The sequence below is a fragment of the Ooceraea biroi genome, chromosome 5 (assembly GCF_003672135.1).
Source record: "Ooceraea biroi isolate clonal line C1 chromosome 5, Obir_v5.4, whole genome shotgun sequence".
NCBI classification, from domain to species: domain Eukaryota; kingdom Metazoa; phylum Arthropoda; class Insecta; order Hymenoptera; family Formicidae; genus Ooceraea; species Ooceraea biroi.
In genome coordinates, this window is record NC_039510.1 from 15,625,146 (window position 1) to 15,640,309 (window position 15,164).

General features: G+C 36.4%; 3 protein-coding genes and 1 long non-coding RNA gene across 5 annotated transcripts; 1 reads left to right on the forward strand and 3 right to left on the reverse strand.

Annotated features, from left to right (window-relative positions):
• Positions 1 to 203: 203 nt before the first annotated feature.
• On the reverse strand, positions 204 to 742 carry LOC113562023. The gene is made up of 2 exons (XR_003406571.1): positions 464 to 742; positions 204 to 275 (listed from the first exon to the last, which is right to left on the reverse strand). It is a non-coding gene; the product is annotated as an uncharacterized LOC113562023 (long non-coding RNA).
• Positions 743 to 784: 42 nt separating this feature from the next.
• Positions 785 to 5,162, reverse strand: LOC105286468 (cell division cycle 5-like protein). The gene is made up of 10 exons (XM_011351439.3): positions 4,946 to 5,162; positions 4,564 to 4,829; positions 4,099 to 4,229; positions 3,492 to 3,994; positions 3,117 to 3,291; positions 2,594 to 3,037; positions 2,211 to 2,329; positions 1,949 to 2,113; positions 1,566 to 1,847; positions 785 to 1,346 (listed from the first exon to the last, which is right to left on the reverse strand). Exons 1-10 carry the CDS (start codon positions 4,988 to 4,990, stop codon positions 1,125 to 1,127), a joined length of 2,352 nt encoding a protein of 783 aa, XP_011349741.1. The 5' UTR covers positions 4,991 to 5,162; the 3' UTR covers positions 785 to 1,124.
• A 1,494-nt stretch (positions 5,163 to 6,656) lies between these two features.
• Positions 6,657 to 10,802, forward strand: LOC105286529 (F-box only protein 42). 2 transcript variants are annotated; one of them, XM_026969484.1, is made up of 7 exons: positions 6,657 to 7,230; positions 7,330 to 7,673; positions 7,825 to 7,982; positions 8,062 to 8,192; positions 8,437 to 8,576; positions 8,723 to 8,859; positions 8,980 to 10,802. In XM_026969484.1, the coding sequence occupies exons 2-7, from the start codon at positions 7,470 to 7,472 to the stop codon at positions 9,515 to 9,517; spliced, it is 1,308 nt and encodes a 435-aa protein (XP_026825285.1). In that variant the 5' UTR covers positions 6,657 to 7,230; positions 7,330 to 7,469; the 3' UTR covers positions 9,518 to 10,802. The 2 variants fall into 2 exon arrangements, with proteins under 2 accessions (XP_026825285.1, XP_026825284.1); XM_026969483.1 differs by having other exon boundaries at positions 6,660 to 7,247.
• On the reverse strand, positions 9,951 to 14,653 carry LOC105286469 (pre-mRNA-splicing factor SYF1). The gene is made up of 15 exons (XM_011351440.3): positions 14,612 to 14,653; positions 14,380 to 14,528; positions 13,971 to 14,292; positions 13,483 to 13,782; positions 13,254 to 13,395; positions 13,018 to 13,169; positions 12,718 to 12,938; positions 12,415 to 12,577; positions 12,220 to 12,333; positions 11,957 to 12,119; positions 11,752 to 11,861; positions 11,422 to 11,625; positions 11,115 to 11,337; positions 10,880 to 11,032; positions 9,951 to 10,162 (listed from the first exon to the last, which is right to left on the reverse strand). The coding sequence occupies exons 1-15, from the start codon at positions 14,651 to 14,653 to the stop codon at positions 10,086 to 10,088; spliced, it is 2,535 nt and encodes an 844-aa protein (XP_011349742.3). The 3' UTR covers positions 9,951 to 10,085.
• Between the last annotated feature and the right edge of the window lie 511 nt (positions 14,654 to 15,164).

A 15,164-nucleotide genomic window follows, 5' to 3' on the forward strand; every position in this document is an offset into this window, starting at 1 on the left:
TACCAGTCGCGTTGCCGACCAATCGACAATACGGGATTAGGGTAGCTGACGACGACGTTAACATCTGCCTTCCGGCGGCAGCCAACGTTATTTACCGGCGACACGCTAACGGCGGTGTTGCTGCTTTTTCGCAGTGTATGTACGTGTGGGTAAGTGGAACTGATGGAAAATACAGTGGAAGGTAAGTGGATAAATAGAATAAATACAATCGAATCAATTATATTACGATTTTACACCTGCTATTTCAACGAACCGAATGTCGACAAGACAAGTGTCTTGAAAATGTAAGATAGCAATTTAATTACGATTTTAATTAAATTTTTTGTCGAGAGAGAGAGGGAGAGAGAAAGAGAGAGAGAGAGAATTATCCAAATTAAATCGAGACCCACATTCAGATTGTAATGTATACATATACACATAAATGTTTTGTAAATGATTTTTTAAGCAATTATGATCTTTTTACCTAGTGCATTATATCGATTAGGCCATTTTGTCGGCACTATGAATGACACGCCCCTCATTGGTGAGCGAGCTTTCATTTGCGAGATGCGCGCGACGTGCTTCGATCGATCACGCCCATTTGACTTTCCGACTTTACCAGTCGGTAATTATATCTTGGTTTTAGTCCTCGCTAAAGAAAAAATCGTGTGAAATTATTTTTGAAATTTTACGGTTCATTTATTATATTCATATCCGATTTGTTATAAATTATCAATTTAAAAAATTTTCATTTTCATAAAACACCGTTGATAATATAACATATATTGATATTTAACGAGTTGCGTATCTTAATACATAAATTTTTTATTACTAAAGTATTTTACAATACGTAAAACAAAATTTTGTCACTTTTACTGCAACGTTTTTGCCACATTTCACGAGATGTAAGAAAAATTAAATCTGCATATGCACACTGCAATGACATGTTTGTTTCGTATAATAATTATTTAGTATCGTAGGCGCATGTAAAGATATAAACTTAACTAATTCTGAAAATGACACTATAATAGTTTTATTAAAATTAAATATAGTCTGGAAAATAATGTGAGAAATATGTTGCAATAAAGCTTGCTGTATAATATGCAACAAGCATTATAATGTATTTTTAAGATATATTATTTCAATCAACACTGATGCAAATGGTCTTGCAACTGAGCATACCGCATTTGTAACGAGCGTTCTCGTTCTGTCTGCCTGTTTACGTCTTCCATAAGCGCGTTTATCCTTCTTGGAATCGCCGCCTCTTCCTGCGTTTGCAAAAATTTGAATGTCGACAAATCCAAATGGGCTTGCTCTATGTGCTCCCCCAGTTCATGCAGCTGTTTCGTCAGGACCTGTGTTCTCGTCTGTTTAACAAACAATATTATAATTAAATAGTATTGTAAAATAAATAAAATAACATTAATAACAATATTAATCTCAAAAACAATATTATAATAATATTATAACTAATATTTATACTTTGTTTATAATTTTTAATTTAAGAGTCACATCGCCTAATCTTTATCTCGTGCAGCTTCTTAGTACATACACCTTAGTTTTCTATAATTCATAATTTTATTTACCTGATAACCGCCGGTAAGTATTTTCAACTTTTTCTCCATTCTGGCAGCGCGTTTAGCCTCGCCCGTCATATGCATACGATTCTCATCTAACTTCCTCTCGGACACCTCTATCCTGTCCTTCTTCGAGGCTACCGCAGCACGAGTGTACCGTTTCTGCGTTTCGAGGTATAGGATCTGTGACAGACATTCTTCCCATACAGTGGTGTAAGCTTCTAAACCTAATTCCCCATGTGCCATTCCTTCCTTTACAACTATCGTTTCGTCGGCTAACGTTTTCTTGGCCTGAAATTTAAATATTAGGATGGGAGAACTCTATTGTAGGAATTACTTGTAAAGCAGACATCAGAAGACAGAGAAAAATTTTCGACAGCTTTTATACTCACAGCAACGAGATCATCTTCTTCGAAGACTTCATACGGATGCTGTTCTAAATATGATTGAGCTTGATTTAACGACGCCGCGGCGCCCTTTCGATTTGGCTGCACGGCATTGTGCAGTGAGTCATAATACGACATTGTAATCATTTCTCTTTTTATCAACTCCTCTGCCTAACAACAACATAAATTAAAAAAGTCAGCAACAAGAGAAGAATAAAGATGATCATCTATAAAGCTGAGAAAAATATGTAAAAAATGAATTACATACTCTTTGCAGATCAGTAAGCGGTGCATCCATGTGCGGTCTCAGAATATTTATGTTTACATCCACAGGTCGCGGTAAGTCTCTTTGTATCACTTGCGATCTACGTGCCAATTCTTTTTTCTCTGCAAGAAAGAAAGAAAGATTTGTTAATATAAATTAGATCTTTCATTCTCTTAAAATTCTTGTAAAACAATGACTAATGTCGCTAGTAACACGCGCGCCTTTGACTTTATTCTGGACCAGTGAAGTTCTATTACGACATATGAATAAAATGATGCGATGTACGTATTAAATCCGGAATAATTTATAAATAAATGACAATAATCAGGAGCTTTTTAAATGTGCTTTTTCTCGAAACAGTTTAATTCGTATATTGTAGAACTTACTTTGTTCTAGTAATTCCTGTTGCTGTCTAGCATCGACATCCGCTTGGTCCTCTATGATTTCAGTCGCAGGCGCGCCAGTGCTCTCCTCATTTATATCTCCGTCATTAATGTCTATCTCGTAATCATTGCACGGCGCCGGCAAAGAGCTTAATGCCGCACGTAACGAGGTCTTCGCTTGAGTCTGTATGAACGGAGTTTCCGAACCGTCCGCGTTCTCGTCGGGATTTATGTTGAGCTTGTCGCGAACGGGCGTTGCCGCCAGAACTCCGTTTTGCGTTCGCACTGACGCCCCGCCTGTTGGCGTGTTGAAGGAATTCACGGGCGTTTCATCGCTGCGTTGCGACCGAAACGGGGTGGCTAAAATTGTGTTCGGCGTTGCGACGACGTTACTAGCAGGCACGACACCGGCAAAATCTGTATTATTCAACGGCGTGTTCATGCCACCTAAACGAAGCAAAATGATTCATAAGTACGTGATAAATGCGACAACTTTTACAGCATTAAGTATAAATTATCTCCTAACCCTTCAGCGGTGTGTCTACATGCGTGAGAGCCATCACATTTTGAGCCTCTTGTAATATTCTATCCGTAGCGGCCGGTGTACGAGGAGTTACCGCCGCGTTCGTGGGTAAAGAGTAGTCGGCTAACAAACTGTCCGACAACGTAATACCGCTCTCAGTAGCAACTTCTCGCGCGATCTGTAATAAAATATAAAGCGACGTGCACATAAGATAATATTTTAGAAAACTTGCTAAATCATTCTACATGAATGTTAATCCCTTGCCGATTATGTTTGGCTCATAATTCCTACCACAAGTCTCACTCCTTATATGGCAAGGGATTAATATCATCATTTTGTGATAATTTGTGTAGTAAAATAAAATATTGTCTCACGTACCTCTGAAGCTCTACCAAGTTTCACAACTTGTTGTAATTCCTCGTCGGAGATTTGTGGCACTGGCAAAACTAGTTTACTCCTTTTCTTTACAGGCTCCTCGTTATTGAGCATACCCATAGGTATATCATTCTCTTTGCGTTGCTTTAATTTCTGTTTGTCTTTCCTGCGTTCGATTTCCTCTTTTTCCTGCCGGAGCTCACCGTCCAGATGCTGTTGTCGCATTTTTGAGAAATCAATTGCCAAAGGGTCTACATGCTCGTTGGAAGTATCATAGAAACCAGCTGCAGGTCGTTTTTCAAACGGTATTTCTGTATTGTAATTGACGCCTCGTTTGCGTTTATTCTTTTGGGAAACTGTGATCCCAGCAGCTCTTAATTCTCTACGTTTCTGCAACGCAGCAAGCCTACGCGCCTCTTCTAGCTGCTTTTCGCGTGCCTTGCGTTTCGCCTTTTTTCCCTGAGTATTTGCGAGCCTAGCACGCGCTTCTGATAACATCTCCAATTCTGTAAAAAAATACAATTGTTATAAATATACATTCTATCTTTTGGCGCAGAGTTGTTTCTGTTATATTCGATAATAAAGTTTGTAAAAATAAATATCAATTTACCATCCTCATCCATGTCTTTAGGATCTGGTCTTGCTGGTTTTGTCTCTGGGTTAGGATCAATTTCACCCGGTTTCAGTTTACGAGGATCATCAACAGCATCATCTCCTTCTTCTTTCTTCTGTGCTTGGTCACTGAAGTAAGTTATAATGCATAATGGAAAATGTTTTCATTCAACAATTAGAATATTAGATATATTAGCTTAAAAAGTTCATAAGGTCACAAATAAATGGATTGCCTCAAAAGCTGTCATTTTATCAGCATAGAATCAAACTATTTTCCAAACCTAGTGGCAAAAACTTATTGACAGCAATGGCTACTTTGATTAAAATATTATATATCATCTCATTGTTATTAATAAATAAAAATAACTTTTATTGTTTATCACGAACTTTTACAAGCATCTAATAAAATCAGTGTAAGGCCAAGGGTAAATCACGTTTTTTCAATTAAAATATATTTACTTACAGTAGATACTCATATCTCTCCAAGCATTGTGCAGCTGTCCTGCCAATGATAGGTGCGATAGTTCGCCATTGAGTAGGCATTAATTTTGCAAGGTGGAGCAATTTTTCGTCTTCTTCCCGGCTCCATTCTGTTTTCTTTATACTTGGATCTAGCCACTCGAACCAACGGGCCTTGCATTGCTTCGCTGATTTTCTGTGCAACAAAGATGCGATACGACTCCATTGGTTTTTCCCATATTTCATCACAGCCGCTTTCAAAATTTCATCCTAAAAATAGAGATTTTGATTTTCATAAAATTATATTATACACATTTACAGACCGGATAGATAGACCGGATAGGACACTACAGGTTTGGGGTTAGAAAATATCGTGTGTCATTTACCTCCGTGTTACGCCACACTCCACCCTTTATCATTATTCGCGGCATCTTTTAATTCAATTTGATATCACTGTGTCAAGAAATAAAATATCAATTATCTCGAATAAACGACGAAAAAGCTACACGATCAATCCTACAAGAACTCTTGTCCACTCCTCTCTCTGTCAGAAGTTTAGCACGACGTAACGACTCAACACACAAGCGCGGTAATCGCAAAGCTCGTATCGAGTGCATCTAGTGCTGCACCGCTCCATGAGCTCGCATGAGAACATCACATCGGCCAATCGCAGTGTCGTATTCTTTTGTTTCTAAATCATGATTGGTCGATTGTGCTCGATGTTCTCATGCAATTTCGTACGAAAAGAAGCATCGTGTGCTACGAGCGGTATTCATTATCTGTTCTTATATTAATGTTGTCTCTAATATGATCTCAAGATACTTTTTAGCCAATTAGATGCGGTAACCAATCCATAGCTAACTTCACCGCGGGCAGAGAGAAACCTGAGAGCGGCCACCAGCCTCCACGGGCACATTTCCTGACGTTTGACGCGCCGCCTGACAAAGTGGACGTGAACTAGTTCGTTACGCTCGGTAATGATACATGATTCGTGTCCAAACTATTCACAAGGAAGCTTTCCCATGTAAACTCTACTTTCGAACGAGTCATAGTGCGTTCGAAAGGGAAGGTAAAAATATTAATGTCGTGTTCGAGGGTTTGGGTCTATGAGCCTTGGTTTCGGAGAAATTTACATCTAAAAGTGAGCATTTTCCAGCGGTACGAAAAGTACCATGAATAGCTACAATTCGGCGTGAAGCGCGGTGGTCTAGTGGCTAAGCGCGAGACTCGTATTTTGCCATCCGCGCAAGTTGGGTTCGAGACCGAGTTGTGATAATTTTTTTCTTCGGATTTTTGTTTCTTTGTGTTTGCATTATATTTTTTTATTATGTAAATAATGATTTATTATGTTTTATTATATTTTGGAGGTATACGTATATGTATAATGAGACAAACATATACATTTAACATTTGTAAACTTTTTATTTATTTATATAGTTTGTATTCTGTCGAGTGTTTATTTATTATAAAATTCTGACTCATTAAAAAAAAGTGTCACAACCTCTGTGCCTATGACTGTACAGTGTTGCGGATGAAAATTTATATAAAAGCATTTATGTTTTTTATGCTTTTATATAAATTTTCCATCCGCAACACTGTACAGTCATGTCAGAATTTTATAATAAATAAACACTCGACAGTATACAAACTATATAAATAAATAAAAAGTTTACAAATGTTAAATGTATATGTTTATGTCTCATTATATATATATACCTCCAAAATATAATAAAACATAATAAATCATTATTTACATAATAATTTATTATGTACATAATAAAAAAAGATAATGCAAACACAAAGAAACAAAAATCCGAAAAAAAATTATCACAGCTCAGTCTCGAACCCAACTTGCGCGGATGGCAAAATACGAGTCTCGCGCTTAGCCACTGGACTACCGCGCTTCACGCCGAATTGTAGCTATTCATGGTATGTACTTTCCGTACCGCTGGAAAATGCTCACTTGTATCATTATCGAGCGTAACGAACTAGTTCACGTCCGCTTTGCCAGGCGGCGCCAAACGTCAGGAGGCTGGTGGCCGCTCTCAGATTTCTCTCTGCCGCGGGTCAAGTGTCGTCGCGTTCTATGTGCAGGAGCCATTATTGTACAATAGAAACAGGCACTTGAGGCAATATTGATGTAACTTGTGTTTTACGTCGCGTACATGACAATGTGCGCGTAGTAGAATGTAGTAAAAGTTTATGCCAATCATCTCCTAGTGTACATCTGTTGCTTCCGAGGAGAGGGAAAGAAAAATGAAAGATTGATTGATCACTAATCTTTCTCATCGATCGGTACACTGTATCGTGTATACAAGAGCCAATATATTTGTTGCAAATTATGCTATCAACTATTATGCTTGGCCTGTCAAAATTAAGATGTACGATGTACTAGGCACGTATGTACTCGCCTAATAGCGTGAAAAAAACAGCGATGCGTCTGTAAATAGAGTATTTTCGAAAATAAACGTATTTTTGTATGGGGCTGGCATCTAAATGCCGAAAGTTTAGTGCGAAGTATAATTGACTCTCACAACACATCCATAACTACTGCTTGGAGCAAAATGCAATGTAAAATCGACGATTTGCCTGACGAATTGCTGGAGTACATTTTGAGCTTGATACCACCTTACAAAGACTTTCAGGAGTGCAGGGTTATTTGTAAAAGATGGTATCGTGTCACCAAAAGTATGCGCATCTCTTCTTGTACTGTTACGTATATATATTGTATGTTGTGCACTGATAGACTCGTGTATCTTGCCAATCGCAGATGTGATAGACCACAATAGAGCCCACTTTCAAAAGTCCATTGCTTCCGGATCTTTGCTGTGGAACTCGTTGCCATCCCCACACTGGGCACCCACTATTGGAAAGAGACACTCACATTCTGCATGCATATATGATAATTCCATGTACGTGTTCGGTGGCTGTACAGCCACCTGGACAACATTCAACGACTTATGGCAGTTGGATCTGGACACGAGAACCTGGATCAGACCAATGACTATGGGCAGTTATCCATCTCCCAAAGCTTGCGCCACTATGCTTCATTACAAGAAAAACCTGATTTTATTTGGAGGGTGGTCACACCCATCGCCATATCCTCTGCATCAGGTAACTACTTATTTGTTGTAATAAAATATTAATAATGTGTTTATAAATTTATATACCTCCAATTTTTTTAAATAAACTTCATAAATTTTGCAAAAATAAAACTTTCAATTAAATATGACCGACATCTTTTAATCATATAATGTGCTTTTAGCAATGGAAACTATTCAATGAATTACACGTATACTCTATCGAATCAAATAAATGGACTGCCATAAGTACATTAGAAGCTCCGCCACCAATTTCCGCACATTCTGCAACAATACATAAGAATTTAATGATCGTTTTTGGTGGAGTCAATGATGGATACAGGTATATTTCTGGAAAACTTAAAACGTTAACTTCTAATAATGCTCACACAAATATTTTCAACCGTATTACTTTATAACAGTTCTAACGATGTGTGGTGCCTGAATTTGGACTCGTATAGCTGGCATAAGCAAACTACATCAAATTTTAAGCCGCAACGACGTTATGGCCAGTCGCAAATTAAACTTGGAGACAACCATCTACTTGTGCTTGGTAGAAATTTTTTCAATTATCTACGAAAAATTTAACATTTAAACAGTCGCCATTCTTCTTAGTTAATACATAGATAAATATAGAGAAACGTGATATTTGGTGGACACTATGTGCATTTAATTAAATGAAAGATATAATTGCGTTAATAGTTTCCGAAATTTTTAACAAGTATTAAATTAGAATATTAACATTTATTTAATATCGATACAGTTAAGCACGTAGTTATATATTTGAAACTGCACAGGAGGTTGTACAGGCCCGAATGCTGCTATGAATGACGCTTGGCTGCTGATAATGGAAGGCGCATCTTGGACATGGAGGAAAGTTAATATGCGCAATACAGAATGGGGACCGACTCGTATTTGGTGTCACCAAGCTTGCAAGGTGAACTTGTTAAAATAGTATATCAAAGCAATGAAATTCTTAATTCTGGATTCCACTGATATATATATATATATATATATATATATATATATATTATTATATATATTATTAGATCAATAAGTCATAATGCTGTTACTTATATCTAGGTCGGAAATTATATCATAGTACTTAGTAAAAACAAATCTCAAGCTAAGCCAAGTGATATGAGTATTTCGCTGAAGAAAGTTGCTTGCCAAAGGAGTATCTCACCACGTTTGTGCGAATCAAATCTTTTACATGAAAGGTATGACGTAACATAGTAATATAATGAAGTATTATTTATATAATGCAACATTATTAAGAGTATTTGTACGAACAATTTCTCTTACTAATAATTTAATATTAATATAATTTAATTTTTTAGACAAGGAAGCTTGTCTACCGTAGACAGAGACGAAAATGTAAATGGACGGCATGGTGCATTCTCCAGATCGCACTCGCAGAACGCGCACATTCCATCGCACACTCCCAACATCTCGAAAATAATACCATTGTACAGTGACAACACTCTAAGCATGGCCGCGTTTCGCGACCAACCGCTGCGTAATAATTCGAGCACGAACAGACGACGCCAGGAGACTCTAAGAAGAATGGAAGAGAAACTTCGTAATAAAAGAGCGCACTTGATGAAAGTATTTCCGAAGGCCGAGAATACGTTGTCTATATACGTGCTAGATATTACGAATGTGTTTTCCGACGATTGCAATGCCTCGTGGATCCCGGTGAAGCAGAACGATCATTCGGGACCCGACGAGAAAATTCTGTATTCTCTTGTGGAGGGAAGAGGAGAGCTAATTGTTTTCGGAGGTATCCGTAAGGAACACTCGATGTTAGACCAGTCCGACGATTCTGTAGTGTATAACGATCTCCACTTTATACGTCCACCTCGTTACATTATTTAATATCGAAACAATATTATAAATATGGTCATACGAAGCATCATATTATTTTATCAGAATTTCGTTCACAATAGATTTGTTCTTTATAGCTGAACTCGGGCTGCACTGGAACTGGACTGTTACAAGTAAGAACTGAACGAGTCAAACGTTTTTCAATTCAATTCAATTCAAAATGGCGAATGGCAAAAGTTTTCATTGCGAATATTATGTTAATAAAACGTGTAACATATAATACAATCTTGTTCGATGCTGCAAGAAAAAGTAGACGTTGGACTACTTTCATTTACCGTTTTTTTTTGTTTTCAAGTACGCTCGTTATTTTAATTTTTGATATTCTTACCGTTTTCACCGACTCCAGATCTAGTGCAGCCTGTATTCCGAAGCTTTAAATATACTTTGAAGAGAAACATGGATTATGCACAAATAAAATAAGATTGAAGATTTATAAATTGTATTCAATTATCAAAGCGGCACACTTTTACGTATTTTTATGTACACTTTTGTATATCATTTTGTCATAAAGTGACAATAATTATGATATTTATTTTACAAACGCCATCTTGGTAAGATCTCAATTATCCTCTATTTCGGCTGCTTTTAAGCTACCAAATACTTGTGATGGTATAGTTTGTTTTTCAATTGGGACATCTGAAAGTAAATATAAGATATTAAGTACATTATTTTGAGATATTTTGGAAATTGATCAATGGTATACGGAGGCATGCCGGAAGATTGGAGAAAAAGAATAATTAACTGATTTATAAAAAAGGAGATAGAAGTGATGTTAGAAATTATTTCGTATTAATTAGAGGAATAACATTGAGATGGATACGGCATATACGCGTAAAATTTACACGAGTATCTCGAATGAGAAATTGATAAGAGAAGTAAATAGAAAGTTACAGGAAACAGTTTCGTTTTAGAACAAGAAGAGGTGTAATGGATGCAGCATATGTGTTAAATTCTATAATTAACAGAGAATCAAGAGAATTAAGGGAAGACGGAAAGATGGACATGGTGAGAAGGATAGAGCAGGAAAAAGAAAAGGAACAAGGGAAAAGAAGAGAATTGAAAGAGCGGGATGCAGCCGGTGGTTGAAAAAGTTGAAATTGTATGAAATTTTATGAAACTTTATGAGATGTTATAATTTAGGTTGTACGTTCTGTTTTGTTTCATATTTTATGTTAAAAAATGTATGCGTGTATTGTAACAAGTGTAAATAGGAAGTCATCCTAAGCCGAAAAGCAAGGATTAAATAAAAAAAAATAAAGTAAATTATTTTAAAAAATTAATAGCTTATATGTGTTTGCGTGAAAATCAACGTATTCCGATATGTACAAACTACTTCTAAGTGTCTAAGTATACCTTCTTCCATCTCTGCATCGTTTTCATTTTCATCTTCGTCATCCATGTCGATGTCAATCTCATCTGGATTATTCACATGCGATTCTGCCTTGCCGTCCTTCTCCGTTACACCACGTACAAACTTAATACCCGCTTTCATGCTGGTAACACTTTCTGCAATTTGACGGTTTACCAGTTAAAAGACATCAGATACATCTAGTAAGAACAGAAAAAAAGTAATATTAACTGCTATTACCTGTATTTGACGTAACTTTACTATCTAACAAGCGCATAGCGTCCACGGGGATATCCGACACTTGATTAGATGCGTTATTCAACATTTGTGCAGACATCATGTTCACTTGAGTGTTATACATAGCTTGCACGCTGCGCTTAATTCGAAGCATTTCGCGCATCGTGTCTTCGTTACCATGTCTGACTTCGAATTCTTTCCAAACTTGCCAGAAATTAGATGTTACCTAAATAATTTGAATTTAATACGTAAATCAATTGTGTAAACGCTGTTGAGTCATTTAAAAACGTATCTAAATGCAATATCATACCCTTGGATCGCATATTTGACTGCAGTGTGCGTATATCGCTCTCGCTCTATCCACCTCTCCCAATTTGGTCTCCATTTCTGCAAATCTTAAGCACATTTCTCTGGTGTTCTCATCATTTAGGACCTCTATCGCCTTCTCGTATATCTGTCGAGTTTTCGGCACTCCATATATGTCTGCAGCTTTCTTTATGTATATGTTGAACATCTGCAAAAATCGTGCATTGTAGTAAAATTCTGTAAAGTTGTAAAATTTTACGAGCACGGAGAAATAAACTATTTTTCATTTTCCTAATATTCCAGCAAGAGAAATACATTAATGAAAGGACATTACGTCAAATCGTTCTTCCGGGAGGACCGCATTCGTTGCTCGTTCATACACCGACATAGCGTGTCTCGCTAAGCCGTGTTCTTCTTCCAGCTTTGCGTACAACAGATACAAAGCTGTAAAAAGACAAAAATTAATCATATTCTTGTTAATATATATATTGTAAGATAATTATTTAATTGTATAAAATAATCTGTAAAGTAAGTCGTACTTTTGGCATATTTTGAGGGACAGTGTTCCAAACATTGCTCAAAGAGATCCCTGGTACGTTCCAGTTTTGTACCACCATAGCGTTTCAAAAATTTTGTAAGATATGTATTCCAAATGTCATAAACATTAGGCCACTTGAACAACGCAATTCCTTTTTCATATGCCTAAAAGAATTTTTATAACATTATTGGCTGCCAGGTATACACAGATAAATAGATAGATATATGTATGTATGTATGTATAATTGGAAAATATTTGACGTACCCTAAATGCTTCCTCAAAGTATTTGTTTTCTTCTAAGAACAGCCCGTAATTGATAATAATTTGAGGAGTCGCAATTTTCAAATCGATTATTTTATCGTATACCGCCTTGCAAGTCTGTTGTGATAAAAATACATAAGATTTAAAGACACTTCACTATTGCCTAAATCAAATAAGAGAGAATGTGCGATAGCATACCCTAAATGTACCAAAACTTTCTTCCAAATCTGCATACATGGACCATACTTTTAAGGATTTGTATAATCTCATTTGTACTGTCTCTGTTTCATCGTGATACGCTACTTTCCTAGCTGGCATTGTAGTAGCACGATGCATAAGCTTCAGAGCTTCGTTGCAGTTGCTGTAATGATAGTGTAGAGAGCATTTTGTTTAAATTCAATTATATAATTTAACATATAATTTCGTTACAACACGTAATTATCCGATTATGTTGCTGCGGAACATGAATGTAATAAATAATTGAGACAAATTGAAACTTACTCATGTCTTATTTCCATTTCTGCCCATTCGCACCATACGGAAGCAAGATCGTCTACTTTGGTGTATGGAACATGAGTTGCCTTTTCGAATACCACTCTCGCGTCTTCTACTTGTCCATTTTCTTCATAAAACTTGCCAAATGCAACCCACAACGTATGCAACTTACCAACTGCTAACTGTGGCTGCACTGTTTGCACTGCCTCTGTATACGTGTTAATTATCTAAAAACAATACGTCGATTAATAAATGAAACAAAGGAGGGATTAGTCGTCCACGAATTTTTCCTTAATATCTCTTTACCTCATGTGGCTGTCCCTCATAAAGCTTGACTCTCTTGTGCCATTCTGCAACATTATGCGGATTCTGCCGTAGCAGCACAGAATTAAGTAACAATAATCTCCTTTCCATGAGATTTTCCAATCGTGCCATTCTCAATTCTAATTTTATGTCGTCTGATGCAAGAAGATAAAAAACTAGATTAATAATCAATTAATAATATAAACATTAATCTAAAACAACATATATATTAATGGTACCTTCTTCAGTAGGATTTTCCGTTGCTTCTTCTAGCAGCTTCTTCAGACTAAGTTCCTCAAATTGTGCATAGGCATCGAAAACCTGAGTAAAATCTCTAACAGTAGTAACAGTCTGTATAGCTTCCTCATAGATATCTCTTGCCTAAAACACATGTACACATTTTGATAGAAATGGCAATACAAAAAATATCGAACGTAATGAAACATAAATACGAAAGCAATGCAATACTCTTTCAAAGAGACCACTTCGGACATAGTAGTCTGCTAGTGAATTCCATAAAGGTCCCAATTGATCCGTGTAACGTCTTAAACCGCCCCTAATAATAGCATCGACGTTCAGAGATTTTATTTTGGATGGATTTTTTGAGATCAAATCGCACAATTCATTCCACAACTGATGATTGGACTTGCCATGCTTTGACACGAAATCATCTTGATTGACAATTTGTGCAAGCTTTAGAGCAGCCTCGTCAAGTCTTCCGATCGATATCAGATATTCTATGTACTCCTCTGTATCTTCTGGCGCCAACTATATTTATATGCAACATAAAATAACATAATAACATTCATAATAAAAGTTTTATCAGAAACGAATAATTCTTTCAAATTAAAAACTTTGAGATTTGCTCTTATAAAAATATCTAAAGAGCATAGAAAAAATATATAGCATAGTAGATAACATGAGAATTGATAATAAAAATAAATATCGACTGTTACCTTTAAATATCTCCTAAAGACTCGGACAGCAGTCTCGTAGACATCATGCTTCTTTAAGAAATCAATGTACAACGGCCATATACGATGATGCTGTGTAATTGGAAGTGCTCTGAGAGAACGATCGAACACCTGACGTGTTCGTGTAATATAACATTGTTCAGTCATTAGTGTACAATAATCCATCCATATACGTGGCATTTTGTGCATAAATACCAAAGCACGCTCAAAGGCGTTGTTAACATCTTCATATAACAGATCTGTTATGCAACGGCCCTTTAACTGGCTCACGCGTTGTCGAAGATAGTTATACCAAAGTTTATAACTGCATTAACAAATGAGTAATATTAATTTTCAAGATTCCATCGAAATACACAAGCAGTAATGAAAATACGGGAGAAAATTCGTTTACCTGCCTGGGAGTTCCTTCAATGCCCGCTCATAAACTACATTTAAGTTTTTGCTTTTTGTGTTTTTGAGATGATCGATGTAGCGTTGCCAGTGTTTCACTGAATATGGATTTCGTAAAATTTCTTCTTCATATGGTAAATCTTCCTCGTTCTATTCAATCCAAATTACATTGTCACATTAACACTTTGCCGATTATACATTGACACAGATTTTTAGGTTATAAATGTACTTACAAAGGCGTACAGGTTTCCTTCATCGTCTTTGCGTTCTAACATCGTGGATGACGATATGTTGCAATTAATAATTCAATCTGTAGAAATCAGACTTAGTTGCGATATAATTTGTCACAATTAATTACGATACACTCTTGTCAAGACGTTCCGGCACAAGCTTTTCAAGCTACGGACTCCTATCGATCTGTAAACTGTCTCCTCTGAAATTTTTACTCTACCGACTGAGTAAAATGTACCTGCAGTAGAATATTTTTCGGTAATTGTGAAGGAGACTCTCTCTTCTCTACGTATCACGACTTTTGAGATGGCTCGAGATAGCTGACGCGCGACACAAGACCGTGGCGATATCCACCAGATTTTGTTGAAGCTATTCTGAAAATAGTTCTAGGAAACACTCATGGCGCTTTTTATGCTTATTTTGTTCATAGTATACTTATAGCAGCGAAATGTAAGATTACTTGTGTTAATTTCCAAATTGCTATTACACTTCGGACACTGTATTTCTTTGTTTATTAAATGATGCTCATTGGCAAATAAAAAGATAATTTGGTAA

Bases quoted from the DNA above. Each gene is read 5' to 3' on its own strand.
- LOC105286468 (XM_011351439.3), bottom strand. From the start codon at position 4,990: ATGCCGCGAATAATGATAAAGGGTGGAGTGTGGCGTAACACGGAG. The intron at 2,114-2,210 runs GTATGTAATTCA...TGTTGTTGTTAG, and splicing joins CGCTTACTGATCTGCAAAGA to GCAGAGGAGTTGATAAAAAG. The intron at 1,347-1,565 runs GTAAATAAAATT...TTTGTTAAACAG, and splicing joins TACTTACCGGCGGTTATCAG to ACGAGAACACAGGTCCTGAC.
- LOC105286529 (XM_026969483.1), top strand. From the start codon at position 7,124: ATGCAATGTAAAATCGACGATTTGCCTGACGAATTGCTGGAGTACATT. The intron at 8,193-8,436 runs GTAGAAATTTTT...GAAACTGCACAG, and splicing joins CAACCATCTACTTGTGCTTG to GAGGTTGTACAGGCCCGAAT. The intron at 8,860-8,979 runs GTATGACGTAAC...TTAATTTTTTAG, and splicing joins TCAAATCTTTTACATGAAAG to ACAAGGAAGCTTGTCTACCG.
- LOC105286469 (XM_011351440.3), bottom strand. From the start codon at position 14,653: ATGTTAGAACGCAAAGACGATGAAGGAAACCTGTACGCCTTT. The intron at 14,529-14,611 runs GTAAGTACATTT...TGGATTGAATAG, and splicing joins AAGGAAACCTGTACGCCTTT to AACGAGGAAGATTTACCATA. The intron at 13,396-13,482 runs GTATTGCATTGC...CATGTGTTTTAG, and splicing joins GAAGTGGTCTCTTTGAAAGA to GCAAGAGATATCTATGAGGA.